Below are 17,444 nucleotides of genomic sequence, written 5' to 3' on the forward strand. Positions count from 1 at the left end.
CAAAAATCTACTTGTTTCCTTCTTATACCTTTATCAAGTAGGCCCTCAATGTATATGTAGATTATTCTCACTACAATTTTTTAGAGACAGGAAAATAGGCAAACACTGACATTCCTTCTGAAGTATTGGCAGGCATACTTCCTTTAGATACCTTGAGAATGAATTCCTCAATATCCCCAAAATGATGTAACCACTGTTCTAGATTGCGTGTGTCTTTTTGGTCTAGTCCAGCTGCTCTTCCCGTCCTAGTTTTCCTTGGGGCCATTTTTGCTTCTCCATGAAGAATCATTAATGGAAAGAAAATTGCCATTAAATCCTTTCCAGATCTTTTCCCTTTTCTTGTATGTTTTTGTCTACCCAGTTTCATCCTTAAATGATTTTGAAATGGTTTTGTTTAGATGAGTATCTTACCATGCTTTTTGTAATCCTGTTTTTCTCCCCACTGATTCTTGATTTTTTGATACAGTTTTGGACATAACCTTGCACCATTCTCTTCTGGAAGATTTTGTGAATGAATTTATGTTTTAAACCAGTATTGCCCTTGGTGAGGCTTTCCACTTGGCAAGGAGGTCAGGATTTATTGGCTGAGGCAGTTTTTAGGTTCTTTTAATCTTCTAACTGTAGCAGTTGATACACAGTCATTAATTAGAAAATGTCAGTACTCTGTTCCCATGGCTGCCTTTTTATTCGTTCCCCTTTTTTGGCATTTGTGGCTTTAACTTGGTTGTATGGCCCGAGTCATCTCCTCAGACAGCTTTTCCCTTTCCTCCTCGTTGTAATTTTTTTCTCTTTGTGTATTCAGAACTTCCTTTTGAGAGCTTCCTATCACTCTTAAGATGACTTTCTGTAGCATTTTAGTCCTTGGGGTCCTGCCATCCTTTTTCTGAATCCTCTAAAGTCTCCTTTATTTTATTTTATTTTTATTCTGAACTTAAACACATACCCCCAATGAGTATTTACATTTATACATATATATATATATGTGTGTATATATATATATGTGTGTGTGTGTGTGCGCATGTGTGTGCGCATGTATGTATATATGTACATGCATATACAAAAGAACACAAAATTACATGTGAAAACATTAATAGTCATTTCATACCACTTGTTTTTTAATAAAATATATAATAAATTCCAGTCATTACTTTCAAAACTCCTATTTGTGCTTCCTTTGAACTTCCTTCTCTTTTCCACTATGTATTTTTAAAAATGTTTTGGTGGCCCTCTTTTTTTGTTTGTTTTTGTCTCACTGTTAGTCCATCTCTTCTTCTCAGTGCCCCACAATTAAAAACAGAAAAGGAAAAAAACCCTTGTAACAAATAAGCACACATAACCAAAACAAATTCCCATATTGTCCATGTCCAAAAACTTTCATCTCTTCCTGCATCTTGAGTACATCACTGACCTGTCAGAAGACGGGTGACATGGAGACATGATTGGGCATTGCTGTGATCAGAGTTCTTAGTTTTTCAGAGTTGTTTTTCTTCATATTGTTGTCCTTATGTAAATTGTTCTGATTCTGCTTATTTGACTCTTCATCAATTCCTATTTTTCAGGAGTCTCTTAAATCATTTCTTTTATAATTTCTTATAACAAAATAATCTATTACATTTATATGATATAATTTGTTCAGCCTGCCCATTGATGGGCACCCCCTTCTATTATACTTCTTTTCTTTTCCTGCTTACAATTATTCCCTTCCCAGTTATCAAATTTTACAGTTACAACTTCCAGTAGTGCAAATGGAAGTACATGTAGTCACTCCAGAAGAGGCATTGTTCACACTAATTGAAACCTGGGTATGCATCATTTGGAAACAACATAACAATGATGTTGGTGGTAATGATCATAATAGCTAACATTTATATAGTGTTTGCTTAGAGTGTTATACAATTAATAATAATATAAAATTATAATTGATAATTTACAGTTATTATCTCATTCGATCCTCACAACAACCCTAGAGGTAGATACTGTTATTTTCTGCATTCAACAGATGAGGAAACTGAGGCAGACCAAGGTTAAATGTCTTTCCTAGAGTCAGGTCTTCTAGACTCCAACCTTGACACTCTGTCCACTGCACCACCTAAGTAATAGAGAATGAATCCAGGTATGTGACGCAGTCTTTTAGGAATAATGTCAAGAAAGCTGGAGCTCAGGATGAACTGAGGCTAGTGAGGAATGCTAAGAACACCTAACAGGGTTGGGGGTTGGGGGGCATGGGGAGAAGAATTGGATGCTGAGGAAGAAGAGAAGATCAAAGGAATGGGGCAGGACCTGTGCTTGGGGTGTATTTCTTATGATAAAGAATGAGAGGGGAGTAGAACTGCTCAGTTCTAATTTTGCTTATTTTTCCTCTACAGAAAATGATCTTTATATTGGAAAGGGCAAAGAAAATGGGTAACAAGTAGCTGATATCCAGATAAGTAGGGAGATAGAGAGTAGACCTAGCTACCTGTAAGGTGTTCGAGTCAAGGCCCAGATGGGGAGGTCTTTCTTCACTCTTCTGGCTGTCTCTAATTGAGCTGAACAGTTTTCATTTATAATTTCTTGTAATTTAATCATGATTTTCAGGGAGTCAGTGATTCTTAAGTTATTTATCCTTGCCCTGTTTTACAGGTTAATTGTTTTTAATAACATCCCGTATTTTCTTTAATTTTCTTACTGTTCTTATTTTGTTCTAATCATTCTTGTTGTTTCATTGATTTCTGTTTGGCCTAGTCTAATTTTCAAGGATTCTTTTACTTGGACCAGGTTACCACTTTCTAATCTAAGTCATTTATTCTCTTTCCAATTCTTTCCTCCAACGTTTTTATTTCATTTGTTACGTGTTGCTTTATTTCTTTTCAATATTCATGTAATACTTGTGGAAAATCCATTTTTCCTATAAGTCATGCTTGCAGTTGTAGTTTTTTGGGGCATATTTGGATTTACCAAAATTCTTTATTGAGGTTTATTGGGTTTTCCTATCTTCTCCAGCCTTAGTTCTTGAATTAAGTCTTTGTGCCAGAGCCATGCCCTCTCTCCTACTATGCCTCTGAGGGAATTCTTGCTTAGTCAGACTTGAATCACCTGTGCATCGGCACTGACCTACACCTACTGGGATTAGGCTGCCCTTGACCTTCAGAGTTCTCTCAAACATCCCCAAACCAAGTTCTAGGGACTTTGGTAGCCATGAGAGCTACCAAGCCAGCCCTGGTCCCTGCAATTCCCACTCACTTCCTAGGTCCTTCCTACAGGATCCCATCAACCCTGGGGTTTTCTCTCTCTGTTCTTGCTACTTCCATAAAGGCTCTAGGTGTCTCCGATCATCTCTAGGTGTGCTGGGAGTCTGCTGCTCTGCTGGCTGGTTTGCCTTCTTTGGCACTGGCTTTGCTGGCAGTCTTCTTTCCTATTGCCTGTGGGCTTCTGGCTGACCTTGTGTGCAGTTCTCAGGTATGAGAAGTCACTGTACTTGCTCGTTGGGGTTTTTTTTGTATTATTTCTTGATCTTAATGGTGCAGATTTTTAGGCTTTTGCTAAAGAGGGGGCTGATCTGCCTGCCTCTGTTCAGGTAGCCATCTCATCTGGAAGTCTCTAAAATCTATGTTCTAGAAATTTAGAGTACATCTCAAGGTGTTTCTGGCTTTTCCTGCCCTGGCACAAATTCTAGGATAGAATGGCCAGTTCTCTGCATGTTTCTGGTTCTCTTGGTTGGCAGGACTGTCAAAAATACGTGCGAAGGGGCGAGCTAGGTAGCACAGTGGATAGAACACCAACCCTGGAATTGGGAGGACCTGAGTTCAAATCCAGCCTCAGACACATACTAGCTGTGTGACCCTGGGCAAGTCACTTAACCCCAATTGCCTGAAAAAAATAATGCATGCAAAAAATTCATAGCATTACTCTCTATATTAGTTAAAAGCTAAAAACAAAATACATGTTCAGTGATAGGGAAATGAATAGATAGATTGTGGTATATGAATACAAAGGATTATTTTGACACAAACAATAACAGTTATAAAAAATTGAGAGCTCTATGGAAAGGTCTAAACATAGTAATGCCGAGTAAAGAAAGTAGAACTAAAAGAACAGTATACACAATGACTAGAGTAAAAATAGATAATGGTTCCCCATAATTATCCTTCCTGTTAACAAGTAGTAAGTGGTAGAAGTAGAAAATGAAATATCAGTTGTACTCATCTGGCAGTTTTTTGTAATTTGCAGGGAAGAATATGCTGTATTGCATAGAGTGTTGTTTGGGGGTTTGTTGATTCAAACCAAAATGTACCCATGCAAAGCATTCCACATATATTATCACATTTGATCCTCACAACAACACTTTAAGATAGGTCTCTATTTTCTTTTTCCTTTTTTTAATTAAATTTTATTGTATTTTCAAAGATCAGCCTCCTCTCCCTCCCACTTCTCTTCCCCCAACCTCCATTGAGAAAACATGAAAAACAAAATCCTCTTTACATACATGTATAGTCATGCAAAACAAAATTTCTCATAGGTAATGTCTTAAAAAAAATATATCTCAGTCTGCACTTTGAGACCATCATCTCTCTGTCAGAAGATGAGCATCATGTTTTATCATGAATCCTCAAGAATTATGGTTGGTCATTGTGTTGATCATAGTTCCCAAGGTTTTTTTTAATATAAATATATAGATATTATTTATATGGGTGTGCATATATATTTGTTTGTCTTAATCAGCCAAAATCTGCCTTCTCATCCTCTGTTCTCTTCATTGAGAGCACAGAAACACCCAAAAACCATTGCAAACATGTATAATCATAACAAATTTCCAATATTGGTTATTTCTAAAAAAAAAAATTTGTCCCATTCTGCACATGAGAGGTGGGTAGTATGTTTGCTCAAGAATTCAGCACAATAGTATTCCATCACATTTATATACAGTAGCTTGTTTATTCATTCCTTAGTTTATGGACATTCCCTCAGATTCCTAGTCTTTCCCACATCTAAAAGGGCCATAGATATTTTTGCACATCCGTAGAATTTGTTTTACTTATGAGTAATCCTTTCTTAATCTACCCTCTTTTTAGTTCCACCTCCCCACCTTTTGTCCTTTCTTTCCAGCTCTGTGTGTGTGTGTCTGTGTATGTATTCTTCCTTCTTTTGGTTTGTTTAAATGAGAGTACAGTTCAAGTATTGGTCACTTCCTCCACCCTCTCTTCCTTGTTTATATAGATGTCTACTCATGTGCCTTCATTATGTGAGATAATTTTCCTTAACCTTTCTTTCCTTCCTACCCCTACCAGAGTATTCTTATTCCCTCCCTTTCCATTCTTTTCTTAAGACCATCAAGACATAATGAAACCACTCCTGGGCTTTGTCTATTTGGCTTTTCTCAGTGGACTCTGATAATAAAGTTCAGAGGGAACACATATCATCTCCCCATATTTGAATGTAAGCAGTTAATCCTTGTTTAGTCCTTTATCATTGTTCATTCATGTTTACCTAATTTTATGTTTCTCTTCTCTTGTTTGTTTGAACTTCAAAGTTTCTCCACAACACTGGTCTTTTCATCAGGAATGCTTGGAAGTCCTCTATTTCCTCAAATAGTCATTTTTTAAATCTTGTAGCATTATGCTCCATTTTCCTGGGTAAGTAAGCTGTAAGCCCATATCCTTTGCTTTCTGGAATATCATATCCCAAGACCTTGGTTCCTTCGTGGTGGTAGCTGCTAAATCATCTGTGATCCTAACCATGGCTCCTCAGTATTTTTCTTTCTCTCTGGCTGCTTGCTGAATTTTTTCTTTGACCTAGAAGCTCTGAATTTTGGCTGTAATGTTCCTGGGAGTTTTCATTTTGGGGTTTCTTTCAGGAGGTGATTCTTTGTATTTCCACCTTGCCCTCTGCTTCTAAAGAGATCTGGGCAGTTTTCTTTTAAGATTTCTTGAAACAGAATGTCTAGGTTCTTTTTTTGGTCATGGTGTTCATGAAGATAGTTCAGTGATTCTTAAATTTTTTCCTCTTCACTCTGTTTGTAGGTCAGTTGTCTTAGCTATGAAATACCTTACCCCATTTTATTTTTCCAAGTCAGTTTCAGTGAATGCAAATCCATATTAGAGTCTTTGGTGATCTGACTTTAGGTGAGACGTCTGATATTAATGGGACGTTCAAAGGTGGAGGATGGGCTTAATTTAGTCCAGTGAGGTAGTCAGACACTGCCCCAAGAGATGTTCTAAGCTCTCTACCACATCAGACTGATTCCAGTTAAGGAAGCCAAGTGTTGGAGTCAGTAAAACCTGACATCAGATCCTGCCTCAGACACTTAGCAGCTGTGGGACCCTGGGCAAGCCACATAAGCCTTCTTCAGCCTCACCTCCCTCATCTGTAAAACGGGGATAATAATATTATTTAACTCACAGAGTAGCTCAAATAAGATAGTATGTGTGAAGCAATTTACAAACCTTCAAGTACGCTAAGTAGTTTAGCTGTTATCAATATTAACCCAAACGTGTAGATGCTGGGGGTAGAGAAACAAACAAACAAACAAAAACGTCACAGACTCTCCAAGGACCTCCTCAGATGGTCACACGTCCTATCCGTTTGTATCCCCAGCACTTAGCAGAGTGCTTGACACATAGTGGGCACTTGACAAATGCTTTTTCACTCATTTTTCATGACTGCCACTGCCCACCTTTCTACCTCTCCTGTTGTTCTTTTTTAAACAAGACATAATCATCCAGAACCATATTGTGCTTTTAGACCTGTTCCACCCGGTCTCAGAGATAGCTGTGGTGTCAGATTTGCCTCCTTACCTTCGGCTCTCCAGTTCACACTGCTTGTTACCTATACCTTGTGTGGTGGTGTATAGACAGCTGAAACCATAGGTGTTACTGCACTTTGAGAATATCTGTTACTTCGTCTTGGTAGAAAGACAAACATCACACGCTCCTTGCAGGTTGCTACAAAAAATCCTCCCTGTTCTTCATACTTTTTGGAAGCAAGATCCTCAGTCCTTTTCCATGTTAATAACTTTATCTTAGATTTCATCGTTACTTACAACTCTCTGACCGTATTATCCTCCTGTGCTTCACTAGGATGCCCAGTCCCTCCACCTCTCCCTGTTTTCCCAGTCTATGACAGTCCTGTTCTGGCCTCACTTTCTTTTCTTTACACATCAGCCACTTCAACTATACCCTATCCTTTACTCTTCCTTTCCTCCTTGTCCTTTTGTTTTTCACACTTTTGCCAAATTCTAACCTTGAGGTCCCCCACCAAATACCTTCCCTGGTGCTGTTCTCATGCTTTAGTGATCTGCAGATTTATGTTATGTAATCTCCATTGGGCTCTCACTGCTGCACAGTAATTTTTTTTTTACTCTCCTTAGATTTGACTGACTTTCTAAAGTAGTGATTCTAAACAAGTTTTATCACCCTATGCTCCCCCCACCCCACCCCCTGCCACTTTCAGCAGAGGACATCACTTCTTACTTTCCTGAGAAAATAGTCAATATAACATAAGTTTTTTCCCTACCTAGCCCATAACCCCTCTGTGTGATCATTCATCCTCACCTTTATTCTGATTTCCGAGGAAAATGTACAGTTCCTACTCCTTGCCAAGAACAACCCATGAGCTCGTGTCGTTGACCCTGTCATCTCCAGGTGCTTACCTCCTTTAACCATTTTCCCTCCCCCCCCATATCTGTACTATATCAGGAAGTTAACTTTATTCTCATCATCTCTATTTCCTCATCTCCTACTTCCAAACCCCTTGCAGCTGGGTTTATGACCTATTGTTCTTTACAAGGTTACCAACTGTCTTTTAACTGCGAAATAGAATAGCATTTTCTTGGCTTAATCCTACTTGTCTCTGCAGGTTTTGACACTGTCAACCTTCCTTCTTCCTAGATGCTCTTTTTCTCCCTTTACTTCCCTTTTCCTGTTCTGTAATTGTGCTTTTCTTCCCTAGCTGACTACTTCTAAATTTCCTTTTGCCTGGATCATCATCCATTGTGTCCCCCCAGAGCTGTGTCCTAGGCCCTCTCCTGTCTCTCTGTGTACTCCCTTGGTGTCCGACATAACTCCCACTTCCTATGTGAAACTTTTCTCAATCCCTAAAGTATTAATGCCGTCTCTTATCTTAAATTATCTTGTGTCTCTTTAACTATGTACATAATATATATCCCGCTAGGAAAATGAAAACTTCTTAAGGGCAGAGACTGAAGATTTGATTGCTGAGCTACTGGCAGTGGTTTTTCAAAAATGATGATGATTGTCGGAAGTCGCAATCTGAACTAGAAGGAAGAGGGGAGGAAACAAGAATTGATTTAAGTGCCTGTTATGTTCCGAGCTCTGTGCTTAGCACTTTACAATGATCTCATTTGATCTTCACAACAACCCTGGGAGATAGATACTATTATTATCCTAATTTTATTGGTGAGGAAATGGAGGCAGACAGTTCCCCCCTCCCCCAAAAGGGAAGAGAATAGAGTGTAAAAATTATAGGTCAGATGGCTGGACTGGCTGGCAAAATTCTAGAAAAAAATTTTTTAAGGTTTTTTTTTTTTCAGTCAGCAAAAATTCACCTTCTCCCTTCCACCCCCCACCCCAATTGAGAAAGAAAACAAAACATCCATTACAGACATGTATAGTCATAAGTTGTTTGTCTTCATAATGTTGTTGTTGTATATATGGTTCTCCGGGTCCTGCTCACTTCCCTCTTCATCAGTTCAGACAAGTCTTCCCAGGCTTCTTTGGAAGACTTCTGAAGCTGTTGTTTGTGTGCCTCCCTATTCTGACCTGGGTGGGAAAAATAACTTTTTTTTTCCCTTGGATATCCCAATCAGGATTTGTTCGAATGCATTTTCTACATCTGTTTGGAGGAGCTCGGGGGAGGAGGGGGGTCTTGCTGTACTTCCTGCTACTCTGCCATCATGTCTCTACCCCAGAATTCTAGAAGAAATAGTTGATGAATAGAAAATATCTTGACAGGCAAGAACATTCAGCTAGGAAGATGAAATTTAACAGAGATTTATATAAAGCTATATACTTGGGTTCAAAAGAATAAACTCCATAAGTGCAAAATGGGGAAGGATGAACCTCAAGCTCAGAATGAGGGAACAGTGTGACATGACACATTCATCCTAGGCCATGTTAAGACTGGCATCATGTCCTTGATTGGGGGTGTGATAGTACCATTACCCTCTACCCTGCAAAACTACATCTGGAATATCATGTTCAATTTTGAGTAACACATTTTAGAAAGATCCTCAATAAGCTGGAAGCACCCAGCAGAAGACAATGAAACTGGTCAAGGACTTTGAGTTCAAGAGGAGGGGATGATTAGCTTGGAGAAGGGACTCAAAGTAGGGACATGATAACCCTTTTCAAGTATCTGAAGAACTGTCATGTGAAAGAGGGATTAGATTTCTTGTGGTAAGGCCCCAGAAGTCAGGTCAAGGAGAAGTGTATATAAAGGGCCAAGGGACAGATTGGGGCTAGAGGTCAGGAAGAGTTTTCTAATGACTAGAACTTTCCACTGGTGGAGTGGGATGCCTTGGGAACTGTGTTTCCTCTTACTGAAAGTCTTGAAGCAAGGATTGGGTCGACATGTTTATATATCTTCTCCTTTTACAGTGGCCAAGCCTTAGCATCTCCACCTTTTCTATTTACTTTCCCTCCAGCTGTGGTGTGCAGCTGGGGTCAACCTGAGTGGTTGGAAGCCAAGTGAAGAGGACTCTGGGAATGGAACCAAGCCATCTTTGGGTCGTGACCCTCTGACCTGTGACCGTGAGGTGGAAGGAGAGAACAAGAGTAATCACACGTCTCCAGAAAAGAAAAAGGTCAGGACAACAGAATTGGCTTCCTTCTCCCTTCTGTGCATTCATGAACTAGAATTAGTACACATGCCTCTCATTAACCACCTCTGATTTCTTAGCTAGGTGCCAGAGAGCTAAAAGTCTGCTTTGGATGGGCTTTTAATTCTTGTTTTGAGGGACCTCCAGGTTTCCTGCCATCCAGGCTAGTTCTCTCATCCTGCTTCTTGGGGGAAGTCATAGGTGTGAAGGGGTAGGATGGGTGGCAATAGGAGACCTGAGCCAGAAGCCCTGTGGGCAGATATGTGGTTCAGATGGATCACATGATGGCTGATCAGTTTCCCAGAGACTGCAAGCCCTGAGTGGTCTTCCGTGGGTCATCCTTGTCTAGCTTTTGTCTAATAACTTCATCTTGCTTCTGTGGCTTCCTGTTTTGCCTGGAATGGCATCTGGAGCTCTGAGCAACTTCTGTATGTGCTCTGCAGGGGAAGGAGCTGCATGAGATGGATGCCACCTCAAGTCGAGTCTGGATTCTCACCAGCACCCTGACCACAAGTAAAGTGGTAATCATTGATGCCAACCAGCCAGGCACAGTGGTGGACCAGTTTACTGTTTGCAATGCCCATGTTCTCTGCATTTCCAGTATTCCTGGTAGGTACAGAAGTTCCCCTCGATAAAACCTGGCTGGGGAATCATTCCCTCATATTTCCCTTAGCAGATTCAACTCTCCTCTCCCACCCACCAACCTATAACTCAAAGCTCAGCCAGTCAGCACTTTCCTTCCTTTCCTTAGACATTTTAACCTTTATCCTCTCTTCTTGAGAACAAGAAACCAGAGACTTAGTAAGACCTTGGGCCAAAGTCCACAAGCAAAGTCAGCCCCTTGCAGAAGTCTTAGGCCTCCCATCACTTTTCCCTCCTATTGAGAACCTTAGTCGATCTCATAACTTCCTTGTGAGCTGAATGGAAGCAATTTCAGTGGTCACACCTTAAGTTTCTGGGGCGAGAAAGGTGGTTCAAGTTGGCAAAAGGCCAGGCTTCCTCTTGTCTTCTGAAAGAACATGTGCCTTTCAGTCTGGGGCCTTGGGAATATGATTGAAAGGATTTGTCAGATGATTAACATAGGAAGCTGAATCTAGAGGGGTGTCTGCCTGGGCAAAGGGAGTTGGTGTGGATGGGGGCTGAAGGTGGGGAGTGGGGATATAACTTTAGAGCATATATGATAGGATATAAGATTTGCCCACAGAATTGGACATGTGGCTAAGTTGCTGTTGGCAATCTCCCCACTTCAGCGGCCAGTGACACTGACTATCCCCCTGGTGAGATCTTCCTGGAGGGTGACATGAACCCCGAGGATTCAGGGGCTGATGGGGTCCTAGCCGGGATCACATTGGTGGGGTGTGCCACCCGATGTAATGTGCCACGAAGCAACTGTTCCTCTCGTGGAGATACCCCTGTGTTGGACAAAGGGCAGGGTGAGTCACAGGGTCTGGATTTATTGTGCACGCTCTAACTCTTGGCTTTTCATTATAGAGCTTTTGGGTCTCTGGGGATGGAGGCCAGCCAAAGCAGTAGTATCCTCTGCAGGCTTCTCTTGTAGCTCTAGAGGTTCAACTGCAATCTTCCAGGGTTCACAGACTAAAACTATGATGTCTGTGTCATGATTCTTCCCTCCTCCTCCTTCCTGAAGCACCCTGACCTTCACTCCTCATTTGTCCCCTTTTCTTCAGAAAGTGTTCTACCTTTAATGATTGTTCCTCCATCTTCCCTGACACTAGCACTTCTGATTGTTTTCTTTAGGGGAAGTAGCCACTGTCAGCAATGGGAAGATCAATCAGTCTCAGTCCACAGAGGAAGCAACAGAAGCCACCGAGGTGCCAGAACCAGGCCCCAGTGAAGTTGAGGTGGCCTCAGTTCGGCCTGGAACCCTCACTGAGCATGTCTTCACGGATCCAGCCCCAACTCCGACTGTCAGCAGTCAGCCAAGCAGGTGGGGATCCTGCAGGTTTGCCAAAGACTGACAGCAGCTCTAAAGGAAAGCTGGGAGATTGGAAGGTTGAGCTGTGTGATGGCTCTGCCCTGGTGAAGCAGCGAGGAGCTGAAGAACTAGGCTTCTCTCCTAGGGAATGGCACACTGAATAGAGTTTTGGCTTTCTAGGGTAATACCAGGGAGTGTTGAACTTACTTGAGGGGAGCCAAGGACTAATGTGAAAGTGGAGGGCCTTGTGATGTAGCATCAGTCGGGGCTCAGCATATTATGATGAAGCTCTACCTGGTACATGGACCTAGCTCATCTTCAAGGGCCTGGCCCCTTTTCCTGGGGGAACTCTAATGTTTTTCTCAAAACTACAAGTCTGCTCTACAAACTCACCATTGTCTTTTCAGTGAGAATGGGCCGAAGGTGGACCCCAGTACCACACAACAAGAACAGGAAGCAACCGGGGACCCCAGTGTAGCAGGCACCAGTGCTGCTCCCACCATGTGGCTGGGAGCGCAGAATGGTTGGTATGTCCTATTGTTGGGGTACAGGGTGGAACACAGCCAGTGACGTGCCTGGAGCAAAAGCTGCCGTGGAGGTAGACTGGAGCTGGGGGCAAGCTTGGAGACTGAAGTCATTCACTCTCCTGCCCACCTTTTTCCCCTCCCAGGCTCTATGTGCACTCAGCAGTGGCCAACTGGAAAAAGTGTCTGCATTCTATCAAGCTGAAGGACTCCGTTCTGAGCCTGGTGTAAGTACATTCCAGGGAAGCAGAGTAAACAGGTTGGCAGGGGGTGGGAGGGAGCTCCCTGTTAGAGCCCAGGTGTCCAAAGTCATGGTTCACTCTGGCCTGAGCCTGACTGTGCCCTGCTTAAGGAGCAGTGGAAAGCAGGGAGAAGCAAGGCTTCGCTCCACATCCCTATGTCAGGGCAGAATTAGTACCACTATCCCTGAAACTGGTTGGGTCCTGGTTCTTGATTAACTAAGATTTCTCTTGCAGGCATGTAAAAGGTCGGGTGCTGGTAGCATTAGCAGATGGAACGTTGGCCATCTTTCACCGTGGGGAAGGTGAGGCCGGGGATGGGAACAGGGTTATTGGTCCTGGACTTAACAGGGACAAAGGTGCCCTGGCCCTCTCCCTGCCTCTCTGGGAGATGATGAGTCCAAGGTCCTGGGTAAGTCACAAAATGGCCACCACGGAATCTCTTCCCCATCTTCAGTCAGTGCCTGTTTTAAGCAAGGGTGGTCTTTGGAGGTTGATGGAAACCTTGTCCTATGCATTATGAACTGATCCAAACCCTCCTCTCAGACTGTATGTAGTGGAAGTAGCTGCTAGGCTTTTTGGCCTTATCAGTCTCTGAGCTCTGGAATTTCTCTCCAGATGGCCAGTGGGACCTCAGCAACTACCATCTAATGGACCTGGGCCACCCACACCACTCCATCCGCTGCATGGCTGTCGTCTATGATAGGGTCTGGTGTGGCTATAAGAACAAGGTTCATGTCATCCAGCCAAAAACAATGCAGATAGAGGTGAGCAGCCAGGACTGGGGTGTGTGGGCTCTGGCCTGGGCTGTCGGGAAGCCCGCTAGGAGATATCTCTGTAACTGACCTTTAGGGGAATCAGATTGGGAATTCATAAGGACTCCTTATTCTCCTTGATTTCATTCTACTGAAGATTAGTCTCACCACAGGCAAGGTGGATTGCTCAAACAGATCTACTTACCAAGTACAAACAGTGAAGAGGGAAAGGGAGAAGAGTTGGGGCTGCTTATTTCCTAGGGGGTCCCTCCCCTCAGCCTTGCCTGCCATAAGGTATGATAAGCCTAGCCATGATAGCTTCAGCCTGTGACTGTATTTGTACTACAGAAGTCATTTGATGCCCATCCACGACGGGAGAGTCAGGTGCGGCAGCTGGCATGGATTGGCGATGGTGTATGGGTGTCCATCCGCTTGGATTCTACATTGCGGCTCTACCATGCCCACACCCATCAGCACCTGCAGGATGTTGACATTGAACCTTATGTCAGCAAGATGCTGGGTGAGAGGTTTGGGCCAGACTGAGGGAGGGGCTGCTGTAATTTCAAAATGAGTGCCTCGCCTCACTGATTCTGCGCTTCTCTCTGACAGGCACTGGCAAATTAGGTTTCTCCTTCGTTCGCATCACGGCTCTTCTTATCGCGGGCAACCGTCTCTGGGTGGGCACAGGCAATGGTGTCGTCATCTCCATCCCACTAACTGAGAGTAAGTGGTCTCGGGGCCTGGGCCTGAGGCACTGTTGATTCCAGGGGGCAGGGCTGGACACAGCTTTCTCTGCAGAGAAAGATTCATCATCTTCTCTGTCACATGCAGAAAGGGCAGGAAGGCCTATAAAGAAGAGTACTTGGTACCTATAGCACTCCTATGCTATACCACATGGACAGCTACAACTGTCCAGTGGCCCTGGAACCCACCCTACTGTCTGGACATCAAATCTATGCTAAACCCAGGGTCTCTCTCTGGTGCTCTAATGGGAAGGCAGAAGTGGATCTACAGGTCCCCAGTAATTCTGTCCCCATTCCTGATCTCACCTTCCCTGTAGTTGCTGCCTGGGTGGTTTGACCCTTTCTTGCTTCCCATAACAGCTTCTCTCTTTCTCCTTTTTACATAGCGGTTGTCCTGCACCGTGGTCAGCTCCTTGGGCTCCGTGGTAAGTCTAGCCCCCAAGAGGGTCCCAATAGTCAGAGGCTTCTGTCCAGAAAGCAGGGTGAAGAGTTTTCATCACTAAATCACTATACTATGCCTAGTATAGCCTTTCTTGGCCCAAGTAACCTTTTCTTTTTTAGTTGTCTGGTTCTGGGAATGGCCCAGCCTGGGACACAGGCCTGATCATGGCCTGGGGCATGCCATAAACTGTCCATGCTAGCTGCTGCACCAGACTCTTCCACCCTTCCACTCTGGGTGACTGGGTCATGCTGAACCTCTCTTCTTAAACTCCTGGGCCTTGTGGAGGAAGAAGACATATCCCATCTTCTGTCTCTTTCTCCAGCCAACAAGACATCCCCCACATCAGGGGAGGGACCTCGACCTGGTGGCATCATCCATGTGTATGGAGATGACAGTAGTGACAGGTCAGCCAGCAGCTTCATCCCTTATTGTTCCATGGCACAGGCCCAACTGTGCTTCCATGGCCACCGGGATGCTGTCAAGTTTTTTGTCTCTGTGCCAGGTAAGAATCCCACATGCCTCTCTTACAGGTGCACAGCCCCAATCCAGATTTCTTTTCCTGACCTATTCTAAGAGCCTTCTTAGAATCACGTTACTACATCTGCCACCTAGACTTAGGAGGGGAACTCTGAATGTTCCCCTGAAGCCCACTCTGCTTTCACAGGAAATGTGCTAGCGACCCTCAATGGTAGTGTGCTGGACAGCCCCTCAGAGAACCCTGGCCCTGCAGCCTCGGACCCTGAGGGCCAGAAGTTGAAGAATGTGCTTGTGTTAAGTGGTGGTGAAGGTTACATTGATTTCCGGATCGGTGAGTAGGTGGCCCTATTGCTGAGAGTGCTCTCCTCAAACTGGTTTCCTTTTCTGCCTTTGCCCCAGCTAGGACCCCTTCCTCAGGGACAGAACCAGGATGTTGTGGGCACCAAGTGCTCTTCTTTATAGGCCTTCCTGCCCTTTCTACAGGTGACGGAGAAGATGATGAATCAGAAGAGAATGCAGGGGATGTGAATCAGGTGAAACCCATGTTGTCCAAGGCTGAGAGGAGCCACATCATTGTGTGGCAGGTCTCCTACATTCCTGAGTGAGAGCCTGCTGCTCACCGGCCACCCCATCCCTCCTGCCTGAATGCCAAGGTGTACATACAGAACTCCTGCCCTCCTCCCACTGCCAGGGATGCAGCCAGCCCCTCCAGGTGGCCGAAGCACCTGCCTGCCCTTTTTCTAACCTCTCAATGTGCAGCTTTCACCATAGGACTGGAGGCTTCTCGAGCAGGCGGGGAGGATGTGGCAGACTTGGCAAAAGAAAGGGGGAATGGAGAATGCCAGAGCAAGGTGGGGGAGTGTAGACAATTGGACAGGGGCAGTAGGAGTCTAGGGGCCAACCTGAGCCAGAAGCCTGTGGCAGACTGTCTTGCATGAATTGGGCACCGGGTTCTAGACTGAATAGCAGACAACCCAGGGTACTTTCTGGAGCACATTTTTATCTGGGCTTTTGTCCACCAAGTCACACTTGCAGGCAGTGGGGGAGGTTATGCCAATGAACTCCTCCACTTTGAGCCTTCCTCTCCTCCTCTCCTGCCCCACCCCTGTTTCATTTAGAATTTCTGTGCATGTTAGGGGCCTAGGCTTCTGGCCCCTGCTAAGAGAAGTAGCCTAGGAGAGGGTGAGCACTGCCTTAAGGGGCATTGGTGGTCATACTGACCTGTTAATCCTGAGGCTTAGGAGCTATCTTCCTCCACATAAAGAGGAGGGGTCTGCTCTGGACTTTGGCCCACCACACATGCTCAGTTGGAAACCTAACAGTGAGCCCAGGTCTCATGCCCTCCCACAGGCCACTGAGCATGAGGTGACCTGCATTCTGGGGCCACAAGTTGTGCAAGCCTCTTCTCCCTCCTTCCCTGACTGGCTACACTTCAGCTTTACTGCACTCTAGCCCAGGCTCAGTGCTTAAACTGTACCTGCCACCCTGCTCCCTTCAGGTTCCTCACTCTTCCTAGGGTTTGAGAAGGTGTAGACACCAGTCCTGGACTGTCTCTCTCAGGGGTCAGCCTCTTGCCTTGAATCTCCGAAGGCAATAAAAGCATAGTGTGCCCAGGTGCTGTGTAAAGATGTCCTCCCAGAGTAGGAATGCCTATAGAGTTCAAGCTCCCTGGCCACATTATTAAGTGCCTAGGGTTGGCCTGGGAGGTTTGCTGTCCTGGAGCAGATACCTGCTACTGGGAGCTAGGAAAAGGAGCCATCTTGGGCCAGGCTCCAGTGGTGAGGGAAAGAAGCGGCTCAGCTGGGATGAGGTTTGGCTCCCAATGGGTTCTTCAGAAAGAAATTGGTGCCACTGGCCCATAGCCCTATGGCCTACTGAATTAAATAGTAGTTTCACAGACTGTGCTTCAGTGGCCACCAGCCCTGGGGGATGGCCTTACCTATGTCTCCCCCACCCCCAGATCGGAGTTGCTGTTTAGGCCCCTGGGGATAAAGGATTGAGTTTTTACAAGACTCCCAGCTGCCAGTCTCAGCCTTCTTAAGACTGTATAGGGCAGCCTAAGCATCCCCCATCCAGCTCCATTATCCTCTAAGAGAAGCACACTATCGAGGGCAACCCCAGGTGTAGAGCCCATCCCCTCCCCCTCAGTTGTGTGGTGAAAGGTGAAAGCTGACTGGCTTCTCCACTTCTCCCTGCCATCTTTCCACTGTGATGTATGTAAAGTTCATTCTATGTTATAAAAGGATTTCCAAGTGTCTTTGAAGGCCTGAACACTGCACAGTTAGCACTGAGACTGGTGTCCTTGTAAAGAGAGGGCAGTAGGAATAATCTCCCCAGGCTTTGGCCCTGCAACTGAACCATGTACCTGTTCTGTATGTAATAAATGTGTTAAATCATCCCTGAAGCTTTCTTTAACCATGGCTACCTGACTTAATCCTTCCGTATACCCTCCCACGCCTTTTTATTTCATTTTAGCTGATCCCCACAATAATGCCTGGTCCCAAAATAAGAGAG

General features: G+C 44.5%; 1 protein-coding gene across 17 annotated transcripts in view; it reads left to right on the plus strand.

Moving 5' to 3' along the window:
- Nucleotides 1-17,345, plus strand: part of MAPK8IP3 (mitogen-activated protein kinase 8 interacting protein 3) — a 93,052-nt gene extending 75,707 nt beyond the window's left edge. For all 17 annotated transcript variants that reach the window (XM_036737338.1, XM_036737341.1, XM_036737344.1 and 14 more), the window contains 14 exons: nucleotides 9,641-9,799; nucleotides 10,258-10,423; nucleotides 11,065-11,247; nucleotides 11,573-11,762; nucleotides 12,158-12,277; nucleotides 12,421-12,501; nucleotides 12,751-12,818; nucleotides 13,132-13,280; nucleotides 13,617-13,788; nucleotides 13,878-13,991; nucleotides 14,398-14,436; nucleotides 14,776-14,955; nucleotides 15,118-15,261; nucleotides 15,414-17,345. In XM_036737338.1, the coding sequence (XP_036593233.1) occupies nucleotides 9,641-9,799; nucleotides 10,258-10,423; nucleotides 11,065-11,247; nucleotides 11,573-11,762; nucleotides 12,158-12,277; nucleotides 12,421-12,501; nucleotides 12,751-12,818; nucleotides 13,132-13,280; nucleotides 13,617-13,788; nucleotides 13,878-13,991; nucleotides 14,398-14,436; nucleotides 14,776-14,955; nucleotides 15,118-15,261; nucleotides 15,414-15,535 (1,887 nt within the window). In that variant the 3' untranslated portion in view covers nucleotides 15,536-17,345. The remainder of the gene's footprint in view (nucleotides 1-9,640; nucleotides 9,800-10,257; nucleotides 10,424-11,064; nucleotides 11,248-11,572; nucleotides 11,763-12,157; nucleotides 12,278-12,420; nucleotides 12,502-12,750; nucleotides 12,819-13,131; nucleotides 13,281-13,616; nucleotides 13,789-13,877; nucleotides 13,992-14,397; nucleotides 14,437-14,775; nucleotides 14,956-15,117; nucleotides 15,262-15,413) is intronic.
- Nucleotides 17,346-17,444: the final 99 nt, after the last annotated feature.

The sequence above is a fragment of the Trichosurus vulpecula genome, chromosome 9 (genome assembly GCF_011100635.1).
Source record: "Trichosurus vulpecula isolate mTriVul1 chromosome 9, mTriVul1.pri, whole genome shotgun sequence".
NCBI classification, from domain to species: domain Eukaryota; kingdom Metazoa; phylum Chordata; class Mammalia; order Diprotodontia; family Phalangeridae; genus Trichosurus; species Trichosurus vulpecula.